At 49.2% G+C, this 12,345-nt stretch overlaps 5 protein-coding genes across 5 annotated transcripts; 2 read left to right on the top strand and 3 right to left on the bottom strand.

The window, feature by feature from the left end:
• Window positions 1-231: 231 nt before the first annotated feature.
• Window positions 232-1,035, bottom strand: BGZ61DRAFT_496386 (necrosis inducing protein-domain-containing protein; the record flags this gene model as incomplete). Its single annotated transcript, XM_046251012.1, has 3 exons — window positions 232-553; window positions 618-886; window positions 916-1,035. 3 exons carry the CDS (start codon window positions 1,033-1,035, stop codon window positions 232-234), a joined length of 711 nt encoding a protein of 236 aa, XP_046101310.1.
• Window positions 1,036-1,203: 168 nt separating this feature from the next.
• Window positions 1,204-2,558, bottom strand: BGZ61DRAFT_358889 (Rieske [2Fe-2S] iron-sulfur domain-containing protein; the record flags this gene model as incomplete). Its single annotated transcript, XM_046241011.1, has 2 exons — window positions 1,204-1,618; window positions 1,675-2,558. The coding sequence occupies 2 exons, from the start codon at window positions 2,556-2,558 to the stop codon at window positions 1,204-1,206; spliced, it is 1,299 nt and encodes a 432-aa protein (XP_046101309.1).
• Window positions 2,559-4,043: 1,485 nt separating this feature from the next.
• Window positions 4,044-5,814, top strand: BGZ61DRAFT_358810 (major facilitator superfamily domain-containing protein; the record flags this gene model as incomplete). The annotated part of the gene is made up of 5 exons (XM_046241004.1): window positions 4,044-4,154; window positions 4,211-4,688; window positions 4,757-5,204; window positions 5,272-5,513; window positions 5,561-5,814. The coding sequence occupies 5 exons, from the start codon at window positions 4,044-4,046 to the stop codon at window positions 5,812-5,814; spliced, it is 1,533 nt and encodes a 510-aa protein (XP_046101308.1).
• A 1,676-nt stretch (window positions 5,815-7,490) lies between these two features.
• On the bottom strand, window positions 7,491-9,890 carry BGZ61DRAFT_359060 (uncharacterized protein; the record flags this gene model as incomplete). The annotated part of the gene is made up of 7 exons (XM_046241032.1): window positions 7,491-7,978; window positions 8,041-8,934; window positions 9,024-9,304; window positions 9,353-9,457; window positions 9,527-9,582; window positions 9,634-9,637; window positions 9,826-9,890. The coding sequence occupies 7 exons, from the start codon at window positions 9,888-9,890 to the stop codon at window positions 7,491-7,493; spliced, it is 1,893 nt and encodes a 630-aa protein (XP_046101307.1).
• A 724-nt stretch (window positions 9,891-10,614) lies between these two features.
• On the top strand, window positions 10,615-12,078 carry BGZ61DRAFT_359124 (FAD dependent oxidoreductase; the record flags this gene model as incomplete). The annotated part of the gene is made up of 3 exons (XM_046241042.1): window positions 10,615-10,734; window positions 10,810-11,801; window positions 11,883-12,078. The coding sequence occupies 3 exons, from the start codon at window positions 10,615-10,617 to the stop codon at window positions 12,076-12,078; spliced, it is 1,308 nt and encodes a 435-aa protein (XP_046101306.1).
• Between the last annotated feature and the right edge of the window lie 267 nt (window positions 12,079-12,345).

Below are 12,345 nucleotides of genomic sequence, written 5' to 3'. Positions count from 1 at the left end.
GGTTCAAGCTGAGCCTGTTGGCGCCGGGTTTATTTTAACATTGAGAATAAGCGCCCGGTCTGCCATGGGAAGCGTTTCAGGTGGATAGGGCGACCGCATATAGCCAATCGCCAACAAGAGACACTTATCTAGTCTACGTAGGTAGTGGGTTCTATGAAAGTGTGTGAGTGCCAAGCACTTAGGCTACCCAGCTAACGTTCGCCTATCGCAAGAAGTTTAGATCATGTCATGTTAAAGATGCGGCCAATTTGCCCCTTGCGAGTCAATATAAAGGTTGAAGCCTGGCAGAGCATTGCCGGCGGCAGCATCGAGCGAATCACAAAACTCATGATCCAAATTAGAACCAACACTGCCCTTCCAAGCGTTAAGCATCTTATTGCGGAGGCCAATGCTGGGCCCCTTGTTCCAGCCGACGAGCGGGCTACAGTAGAAGCCTCCGAATGGGTTCTCAGGATGAGCGATATCATTTCTATTGGCCGATCGGGAGCAATAGCCGCCGTCGTCCTCGTGGTAGACTAACAAGGGATGGTGGTCGTTAAGAGGGAACAAATTGCTGGTGCCATTGTATTTGACGTAGCGCGAGGGCGCAACGAACGCATACGGCATTGCCCTTGGACAAGACGACAATGTTATCCCAGCCGTGGCGGTGTCCGCCGGCGCAGCTACCTCCGACAGCCTGGTCCTTCTCGAAGCAGTACTCGTAAATAACGGTACAGTAGCCGTTGTTACATCGCTTACGCGAACAGGCCTTACTGTTATCCAGCTGGGGAGGATCACAACACTGGCCATAAGGCGTGCCGGTTGCGCCTTTGCCGGAGTTGATACGGCCAGAAGGGTCCATAGCGGCGGTGTTGTAGCAGCGGTCGGAGTCAAAGTCGAGAAGAGGCTGCAGCTTGTCTCGAGGGGGTCGTGAACCTTGGGCAAGCGTTGGAGAATGTTTTGCTCGGCGAGAAACGACTCCTCCTCGAAAGACACAGAGCTGGGCGCCGCAATAGCGAAAAGGCTAACAGATGCGACGAGGAGCTTCTGGGTCATATTGTCTATGCAGTATACTTAAACCTTGGAAATATAATTCCATACACTTAGCCGCTTCTGACAATTTATTTGTACTACACTTGACCATACATGTAGCCCTATTTCTTTCACTCTTTAGTGACTGCTTGATGCTGCTGCATCTGAGCACCTCCCAGAAAAAGACCCAGCTCACCACTCCAAGGCTCTCTCTTGATTGCTACATGCCAAGCCCGAACATAGACCCAAGTCCTTTTGAGTTGCAGAAGCGCCTTTTGGCAAAGCTCTTTGAGCGGGATTGATCTCTCGCATTGCAGCTTCCTCAAGATTCTTGTGGCGGTTGAGAAGCTCGCGCACTCGGCTCTGGAAATACAGAGGCCCCTGCTCCATTCTCGGGTGCATCTCTCCGTTGACAAAGACGCCCGAGTTCAAGTTCTCCTGTGCATTATTGCAAAGCCATTTGTCCTCGCCCAAAATCCGTTTGAACATGGAGTCGATTTTCTTAAAGTCGTCGTCGCTGGCGTCCTTGTGTCGATAGACCTCGTATTCCATCGAGGAGTGGAAGGGTGAGGTCGGCACGCACCGCATCATGTAAAAGAAGTGTGGTCTGCGTTTGTTAGACGCCGACGCATTGGTTTCGGTAGGAGTAAAGGGGATACTCACGATACAGTCATACATGCGTTAGGAAAGTAATAGTTGCTGACGATGGTCAAACCCTCGTCGGCTTGTTTCTCCGAGGTATTGGCAAAATGCTCGATGTTTCCGCCTCTTGTCTCAACCTTGTAAGCTTGTAGATCAGCAACGGATCCGGCGTCAGGGTGGGCCGTCTTGCAGTGGTAGCACTCGTTGTAATTGTCGGCCAACGTCTTCCAGTTATAGTCGCCGCTCATTTCCCACGTGTGGTCAAAGTGATACTCCGTAAAATCGAATGCCTTGTGTCTCGACATCTCATCGATCTTATTGAACTCATTAGAAAATGGCTCAGGCTTGTCTGAAGCATCCAAGTTGACCCAGATGAATCCGTTTGCGTCGAGATGCACATGGATGGGAAATAGCCCATTTTCAGACTTATCGAATTCCTTCATGTCGGTATATCCCGGTGCCTTGGCAAGTTGTCCATTCAAGCTGTAAGACCAACCATGGTACTTGCAGGACATGACACTGGATTTCCCTTGTTCCTTCGTTACGATAGGAAAGGCCCGATGACGACAAATGTTGTGGAATCCTTTGATCTTTCCCTCATTGTTTTTGACAAGAAAGAAGTGGAAACCAGCTTCCTTGAATCGGATCCAGTTGCCATTTTCAGTGAATCTGAGCTGATGGGTAACCAGGATCCATTTCTTGGCAAATATGGCTCGTCTTTCAAGTTGGTAAATCTCGTCAGACCTATACCAGGCCGCCGGCAGAGCCCGAACAGTACTGGTTGTTTTGTTCGCAACTAGCGAGCTAGTCTTTTGTGCTGAGTAGGCGGACCAAATAATTTTTGCGATCAAAGCGAGGCCGAAAACAAAAAGACCACCAACAGGGTCGATGGTAAAGGGTAGCATGATGGTGAGAGACGGGGTAAGATGAGAGCTGCTGAGCAAGTCACTAGTATTGTGTTGAAGTTTAAACCATTATTGTATTATAGCCGAGATAAAGCTTGAGCATTATTTCTTTGAATGTGGAGAGAATACCTCGATCGGATTGAATCCGTGACCCGCGATGGCCGTGGTCATGTGAACGGGGAACCTGACCGACATGCCCGCCGGTCGGATAAGACGCTCCTATTGAATACATTGAACTCCATTCACCATTTTAGATAACAACCTTTACTATGAAGACTTTGCGTATCGGTCGATGGTGAATGTGCTGGGTCGGGGAGAATCCGAAAGAATCCGACGAATCCGGGCTCAACCCCACGAGTAGTGTAAAGCGATATCCCTGCCATTCAGACGGAGAGAGGCTAATAATTCGGACCATCAGTCGGATGCCATGAGTCCACGACGATCTAACCCCATCAGGGGGCGTAGCATGCGAGCTCTTCCAGCTTTCGTGGTCAGGCGGCGGCGTCTTGCTGGTCTTGCCACGAGTACTACGTATCGGGACTCTTCCGACCCCTGCCCTCGTATCAAACATACTTTTATCTTCAGATAACACTTGTGAAGACTGCCGTTTGGGAGACGATGCGAGTTGAGATGCTTCGCCCTCCCGCAAGTCACGGTGCAAAAGAACCAGGGTGTGCCTGACCTGTTACACAATACGAGAGCTCCTTATTAATTTGTGATTCCATCAAATTAGTTATTCCTTGTTGCAATACTTGACTCTTGAGACCAATAACTACGCTCTGTCGGTGCTATTTGTCTAGTCTCTGATTGAACGTGTATCGGAGTACAGAGCTACTATACCGCGGCCGTATTATGTTCCTTTGCCAATCGTGGACTTGGAACTTTACGCTGTGAAGTACACTTGATTCATTGCCAATCGTCGACGACCGAGGTTGTTGTCGTTGATACAAGGGTGGAAATATTGGACTTGGGGGATGAGGCAGCAACCGAATGGACAATCTGTTAGCAACCCAACCCCCGCTAATTAACCTAAGCAAGCGCCAATTGGTATCCGGATTTGATTAGACATCGAACTAAATGGTCCATCATTGGATAACCCCAAGTCAGTTGGCCAGGCCACGGGCAACACGGGGAGATCCCGAGATTACAAGCCGCTGACAATCACAGTCCATATCTTTGGTATCAGCCACACGCACCCTGTACCCCGCGTTCTGGCCCTTGGAAGATCAACCTAGTCTCAGCTTAGATACATCTTCTCCAGTACTCCTTGAGCTAAGCTGGATGGAGTGGAGCATGGGTGGTTGCCATGCTTTGGTATGAAGTAAAGGAGCACAGCTAGCAGTTAAAAAGCCTCGTTCGTCTTCCAATTTATTCAATCCACTTCCATCCACCTCTCGACCTCTCATATACTGAGTAAACATGACGTCCAAAGACGCTGCCATCAACCTTGGTCTCGAAGAAGGCGCCAAAGAGGAGAAGCCGCCCATGGGCGGTGACAGCTTTTCTCTCCGCCCTGCATCCCACAGAAGCACCCAGGATGTCCTCGGAGATGCTTTGGACCCGGTGCTCACAGCCAAGACCTGTCTTGTCAACGAGGTATTAATCCACATCAAGCATGAGAGCCTTCGAGTTGTCTAACATTTTCGCGTGAGGCCCTCAACGAGATCGGCTGGACAAGCTTCCATCTCAAGCTTTCATTCTTGACGGGTTTCGGCTTTGCCGTCGACTCACTCGCCGCGTTCCTGCAGAGTGTCGCAGCGTCGCAAGCCTATCTCGAATTCGGAACCGGCCGGTATCCTACCGCGGCGACGATGGCTCTGTACGTTGGTCTTCTAATTGGAGCTCTTTTCTGGGGCTTCAGTGCCGACATGATCGGGCGCCGCATTGCTTTCAACACGACGTTGTTCATCGCTTCTATTGCCACCATTGTTGCGGGTGCCGTGCCGAACTGGGTTGCCTATTGCATCTTCGTCGCCCTTCTCGGCTTCGGGGCTGGCGGAAATCTGGTCCTTGATCCCACAATTATGCTCGAGTTCACACCAGCTAAGCAGCAATGGGTTATTACGGCTCTGGCAGGCTGGTGGGGCGTTGGACAAGCTTCTGCCGGTTTAATTGCCTGGGGGTTTTACTGTAAGAAGTTTTCCTCTATTTTCTACATATCCCGAGGTCATTGCTGACGATTGAAACACGTTTTATAGCCCGTAGTGATTGGACGTGTGATGGTGCTGACGAGAGATGCACCTGGCAGAACAACAAGGCCTGGCGGCTTATCATGTTCACCGGCGGCTCTTTATTCTTCATCATGTCTATTCTACGTATCTTCGTTGTTCGACTCCCAGAGACACCCAAGTATCTGGTTAGCACCGGACAGGACGAGAAGCTCGTGTTTCTGCTTCACGATCTCGCCCAAAAACACAACCGGCCCTGCGCCCTGTCGGTTGCGCAACTTCAGGCTTGTGGCTCAGTCGACGACCATCGTATTGAAAAGGGCTCGTACAAGTCGATGCCGCTCCGCATCGGCAGAGCTTTTGTGAGCCAGTCGAAAGGTCTTTTCGCCACAAGAAAGCTGGGACTGTCAACCGTGTTGATCTGGCTTTCGTGGACTTTGATTGGACTTGGATACCCATTGTTCTTCCTGTATCTTCCGTGAGTAATCCATCTCCAAACACAATTTCCAGGGAAGAAAAGGCTAACCATGAAAACAAATTGGCAGCTCGTTGATAAGCACCCGAGTTCCAGGCTATGTGCCTTCATTTACAGAGACGTGGCGCGACTACACCATTACCAACGTTTGTTCCATCTTTGGCCCTCTTATTGCTGCCGGCCTCGCCGAGATAAATGTCCTTGGACGTCGATACACGATGAGCATTGGCGCCATGGTCACCGGTATTTTCTTCTTTGGCTATACAGCTATCAAGACACCAGCCCAGAACCTCGCGCTGAGCTGCTGCATTTGTAAGTTGATCCATAAATCCCTAGGTCCGTACTAACGCAGAGGGTAGCTGTTTGCATCAACCTATACTACGGAACACTATATGCGTACACGGCTGAAGTCTTCCCGTCGCCTCAGCGGGCTACAGGAAATGGCATCGCGGTGGCTATGAACAGGGTGATGGGGTTGATCTCAGCATTCATAGCCGTCGAGGCAAATACAGCGACTGTGACTCCGCTGTACGTTTCGGCAGCTCTGTTTGTCGTGTTGGGTGTAGTGTCAGTTATTCTTCCATATGAGCCTCAGGGGCGAAATTCCTCGTGAGGTGGTCCGCGACTCCGCAACAGACCACAATCATGGTCTGCAAGAATTATGGGAGGTTGAGGAATTTAAATAAACATGGTGATACTCAGATTCGAATGACCTTCTATAATTATCGCATATTTAAGCTCCATTGCCCTCTACCTTTTATAGTGTATGTTTTTATGGTGTATGTTTTTATGGTGTATATTTTTATAGTATATATTTTTATAGTATATGTTTTTATAGTATATATTTTTATAGTATATGTTTTTATAGTATATGTTTTTATAGTATATGTTTTTCTGGTGTATGTTTTTATGGTATATATTTTTATAGTAACCCTCGATGAGGGAACCTAGTATTTGAATTTACTGCATTTTCGTTGCGCGCACGTCACAGTTGCCAAGGCCCAAGTTTTGGGTTTCAAGCTGCTTTTTTCTTCTCTGCCGGAATCCTATCTAACTTTTTCAACCCAGTCTAACCTTGATAAATGCACTGAAAACTCCCACGACCCGACCTAACGCCCCGAGATCCTCATTCGAATCCCCCTCCAGCCAGCACCCTAGGTGGCTAGCATCCGTACCAGCCCGACGCAGCACAATAACTCCTGGAACCAGGGGTTGTATTTTTCACGGCTAATTTCTGCGAGGAACTTTTGGCCCCTGTCGTCGTCGGTGTTTTCGATATTATCGGCCAGGTTATATAATACGCCCATTTCTATCCGGATAAATATAATATCGATGCCGGTGGCCTGACTTCCCTGCAGATTGGCTCTATTCTTATCGTTAAGAAACAGACCGCATCCGAAAATAGCTAACGCAATCCTTTAGTTTCTATCCAGGCGTTCTGGGTGGTGTGGTGAGAGGTCTAGGAGGTTTCTTTCTCTAAGGAATTTTAGATGGTTATCCAGCTTGCATCTTTCCCTTTCGTCTCGAAGATTCCAATGGAATCCTGTGCTGTGCCGGAATCCAGATTCGTATCCCTGATGTGCAGGGATATATGTAACAAGGGCCTTGCGATTGATAGTCGATATAGTGACAAGTTATTCAGATGAAATTTATTGAGATGGGATAAGTGTCAGAAGGGAAGTTGGTCCCTTGACGATAGGAGACGTCAGTCTCTCTTATATCCTATTGCTCGGAATAAGGTTACTATCTCAAGGTTGTTGACTGCAGACAGCAAGGTCGTTGACTGCAGACAGCAAGGTCGTTGACTGCAGACAATAGGGTTGAAGTTAGAGGGGTTGAATGGAAGCTTCAGGCAGAGACCGGTGGGCAACAACCTTATTGTTCAGCTACTGTTTCTTCTGGTGCTGGGTGTAGCCCTTATTGTTTATTCCTACTGTTTGAGATTACTGTATGGCTTTGATCTATCTGATGATATTGAGTAAAGCTAAAAAAACCAAATATTTTTATGGTGATTTTGCTAAATCTTACTTCTGTTACGATTGGGGCTTATACCAAACGTCAAGGTGTAAGAGGAGCTTATCGCAATCAGTTTCATTCTCGTGAGATATTGAGTGCATTAAATTAAATAGTGGCGCCTGTATACTATAGTCCCGATAGAGAAAGCATCCGCATGCATCGCTCGCTTGAAGCTTGAATTAACACTTCAATGACTAGGCTCCAGCTAACGAGGTACTATAAAATGCTATATCCTCTTGTCCCCCTTGCAATACAAACCCTAATACATGGACTTTAGAGGTTGCCAGAATCCCACCAGTTCATCCCAGAAGCAGAGCCATCTCCTATGCGCATGATTTGCTCCCAGGGGCCCCATGATGGATCGAAGCTAGTCGTGCCATCTTCCCGGCTGGATAGCATTTGATGAAAGGAATTGCCAAACTCTTCTGTCTGTCCAGTATTGACTGGAACTTGTGCATCGTCTGTTGATAGAGGGTCGCCCGGCCTGGGGGAGAGCCACTCGGGAGGTGAAGCATAGTGCGCCGTCGATTCTCGCATGTCGGATTCGTGCGTGTTCATATCTGAATCATCCACAGCGGTAAATTCACCAATGTCAAGTCCAACCCCTCTACTCCTTTTGCTACCCGATTTGTCGGCAACATAGCCAGGGAACTGGGGCGATGACACATCTAGTAGTAGCCACATTAAGGACGTTGTCGCTACGACTGTGGGCGTCTTGGATGCGGTTCCTTGGTCTGGGGGAGTGACGATATCTACAAATTCTTGCAAAGTATTCCCCTGTAGTACCGTGTTAGTGAAGACTTGGTAGGGTGGGTCGAGCGACTTGCAATTGATCGACAGACTGGCCAGTGTAGACTCATTTCCGTGATGAGCGCGGTGCAAATATTCAAATTGGTCGATGCAGAAGCCCGTAGCACAGGATCTTCAGCTCGTGTCCAATACAAGTGCATGCTACCAGCAATAGCTGCCGCCTGGGCAAAGAAAGGATCGGCTAACTCGAGGCCCTTTTCTCTAGCCATTCTGATGTGTCGAGAGATCCATGTGCAATGTCGGAGCGCTGTCTCCGAGGACGTCCGCCAAAAAGTGTTTGATCCGAGGCTCTGCTTTGAAGCTTGGAAAGAGTACACGAACGGGTGGTTGAGTACACAATGGATGGCGTGATAGGTCACCTGTAGCCTAACCCACGGAAGCCAGTTTGACCGATCTTCTTGAACTTTTTGGCTAGCTCGATCCACGTACTTGACTGTGTTGTAGCTTAATGAATTGGGATGCGAGATTTCAAGTTCCAAAAGCGTTGAGCACAGCGTGATGTAGTCCGAGTTTGGTTGCCACGGTGCCTTCGCTATGCCTTCAACACACCTTGAGACGAACCTCCTCACATCTCCCCATAGAGCGCATATTCTGACTGCATGTGCCCACACATCGTGGAGGCCGTCCCCGGAAGTATCAGTACGAGATTCCTGAGGAAGTGGTGGACCAGGTATCGAACTATAGGTCGCCTCAATTGATGAGAGACGCGGACAAGTAATGTCGTCAGTCACGGAGGGGACTAAGATCGGGAGTCCGTAAAATTTATCCAAGAAGGAGATACTCCAGAATAGCTTTGATCGCTCTTCCGGTGACGGCGACTCTTGTGCAAAGCCATTTTGCAGCATTGAATACTGCAACAGATTCTTGGCAATACTCAGGTTGAGACCAGCCAGACGAAGATCGCCGGCTTTGTGAATGGCCCTGGTGTTAGCACCATATAAGATACCTTTGGAGGGATTTGAGACTTACAAACAACGTTGAAGAAAGCCAATAGACACAATGCTTGCAGAGTTTGGAGCTTCACGTTGCCATCAGCTATCTTGACCATGATCAGCCTTCGAGAATTAGCAGCGTAGAAGTCGGGGCTTCGTAGATCTGCGCTGGTGAAACTCGTGGGACTACAAGTAAGACTCAGGCCTAGAATAGCACAGATGAGCTCTTCACTATTTTCCGGTGTCGGAGAGCTGGATGGATCGAAGAGCCACAATGGCTGACGATGGATATGCTCAAAGTAGACACCCAGGGCCTGTGTAATAATGTCGGCGGGCAATTGTGTTCTGAAAAGTCAGCGTAATGTAAAGTCGCATAGGATAAATGCAGCTCACGAGGCAAGGGGGCTGGTTAGCTCTGTAGTTGGCGATGAAGGTGAATTACTGGACCCCGCGCCAAACGCTGAAACAGGGGTGACTTGATCTGTGGATTGAGGTTTTCTATGTTGTATAAGACTTCAATTCGATCCAGGGACATAAAGCTGCAGGAAGGGGGTCTGTCAAACATACTCGGTTCTGCCGATTATTCTGTCTAGTTTCTGCTCAAGCTGCCGAAGTCGACCAGCCTGGTTGTGTCAGTCAAGATCCAGGCTCGCACACAGGTTCATGCTTACGACCCGGCTTTCGACTTCGTCAGCAATTTGGTCGTTGCTATAATCGTCATCGGGATAGCAACATTGCTGGCCGATTCTGGTGCAAGCCGAACATTTTGGCCTTTGGCCGAGACAACGTATCTTCTTCCGACTGTAAACGGATGTGAGCATGACAGCCTAGCAGTCCATGTGCAGATGTGGATCAGCTGAGGTCACGCGTACCGACAGTTTTCACAGGCCTGGGCCACACGCCGGTATTGTCTTGATCTCCGTGGATTCATGGTACCATTAAACTGGGATGTCGAATGAAGAGGAGGCATAGATACAGCAAGCAGATGATTCAGATATGAGACATGATATCGAAGCTGTGACTTGGCTTGGGGGTAGATAAGTGCGGGGAAGAAAATGATAAGGTTCCCCACAATTCCACTACCATCTTTAGGCTCATCTAGCTTCATCGTGATGAGCACCAAACTTCAAGGGGGCGAATTACGCCCGAAGGAATACGTTTGAGCATCTCGGAGTCCTTGGGTTCTGGTGAGATGGCAAGAGAGGCATCTACATTCTTGCAGGCAGAACTCGATTGGGAATGAATCAATGGAACACAAATATGACCCGGATGTATCGTTCACTCCTGACTCTGTATTTCCACTCTCTTGACTTGGCCAAATTTGGACTGGCCGGAAAGATCCCGAAGATCCCGATGGGGCCAACCACGTGAGCGGAATCTTGACCGGGATCTCCGTCTCGCTTTCGCGAGCAGAAGGATTCCTCGAGATTGATGCCTACCATGGTGATTAGTAGGTGTTCGTTATCAGATACTAAGGAATTTGCGCGTTCAGCAAGGGAAGCTTGGCTTAATCGAGGAACTCCGCAATAAAACGAAGAAGCAATTTAATCTCTCGTTGAGCTTTCATTAGTCTTAGGGCTGTGTATCCTTGGAGTATTCTGGCCATATTCCGTCCCCGACAACCGCATCTCCCCGACAGGCCGACAAGCATGATGATGAAAAAATCCGACAGAATCGTCATTGTGGGAGCCGGCGTGTTTGGACTGACTACTGCACGCCAGTTGGCCTCTGAGGGCTATGAGAATGTCACCGTGATTGACAGGAACATGCCGCCAGTATGGTGCCCATGATTCTTAATACACCGTGGAGAGGCTCTGTATTCGAGGAGCTGACAAGCACAACACTCGCAGGTTCCAGATGGCTCTAGTGTTGACATCTCACGAGTAATCCGATTCCATTATGGCGATGACGCTTACTTGCGCCTTGCCTACGATGCCTATCAGAAATGGTCCAAGATGCTCAAGTATCACAACATCTTCTTCCCCTCGCCGTTCATCCTCACTTCGAATTCAGATCGGCCATTTGGACGTTTGTATATTGAAAAATGCACTGCTGCCCTGGATCAGCGAGGTTTTCGCTGGAAAAGGCTGGAGAATGCCCGGGAGGCGAAGCAAATGTACCCTACCCTAAGTGGCCCCCTCGCGGCTCCTGGGTTCTTTGGTTATACCAACGTTCAAGCGGGATGGGCAGATGCTCACAAGGCAATTAGCCAGCTGCGGGATGATTGCATTGAGCTCGGCGTGTCATTTATCACTGGCAGAGCCGGGACCGCCATAGGTTTTGAGGCCAACTCGGACGGGCAGATCTACGCCGTCCGGACACTTGCTGCTAATCAGATCAAAGGCGATCACTTCATTCTTGCAGCCGGCGCATGGGCATCGAGTCTTGCTCCTTTCTACAACTCCACGTTATCTACAGCTCAGGTTGTTGGCTACATGGAGCTGACCGACGATGAGATGGAGCGATTGAAGCATCTCCCCATCTGCATCAACTTTTCCACCGGTTGGTTCAATTTCCCTCCCCACAAGGAAACGCGGATGCTCAAGATGGCAATCCACGGCTGGGGCTATACTCGGTCACCGTCGACTGAAGAAAAGGCCCTCCTCAACGCAGACGTTTCGAATCCCCCGCTCAAGGCACCTCGCGAGCGGGCCAATTTTGTGCCCCGGGATGGAGAGGAGAGGCTCAGGGAAGGACTTGCAGAGATCCTGCCTGAATTGGCCGACCGTCCGTTTCAGCGAGTGGCACTCTGCTGGTACACAGACACTCCCAGTGGTGATTTCATCATGGACTACCACCCTGATTATAAGAACCTCTTTGTTGCAGACGGAGGGAGCGGGCAGTAAGTGAAACAAACGTTGATCCGGTCGTCAGGAGCCGAGGACAGAGACACTACTTGCGTAGGGAAGCTAACGGTGCCCAGCGCTTTCAAGTTCCTGCCAGTGCTGGGAGAATACGTGTCACTTGGGTTAAAAGGCTTGCTTCCCGCAAACCTAGCAGAAAAATGGAGATTCAGAGAAGAGTTCAAAGGTAACTCCAATGCTTTCGAAGGAGATGGAAGTCGAGGAGGACCGGAGAGGCGCGAGCTACGGCCTGATGAGGTTAAAGCTAGACTTTGATAGGGTTAAATCAAGGACGCTCAACTCGTCTGTTAAATTGCTCAAAGCGAATTTAGACTGATAGACGGTGATGTTCCGATGTAAAAATAATACATCTCATGACTTCACGACACCACGGACTTGAGCTTGAAGCGGCACCTTTGGTTATACATACATCTGCTGCATAGTAATGTCGGTCTGAATGTGGCTGAAATCGGCGACAAGAAGATGGACGTTTAGTAAAATAAGCCGTCTTTACCAGTGCTGTTTATCATCGGAATTGAATTT

The sequence above is a fragment of the Ilyonectria robusta genome (genome assembly GCF_021365365.1).
Source record: "Ilyonectria robusta strain PMI_751 chromosome Unknown BGZ61scaffold_17, whole genome shotgun sequence".
NCBI lineage: Eukaryota > Fungi > Ascomycota > Sordariomycetes > Hypocreales > Nectriaceae > Ilyonectria > Ilyonectria robusta.
This window is presented reverse-complemented; position numbering and strand designations above follow the sequence as displayed.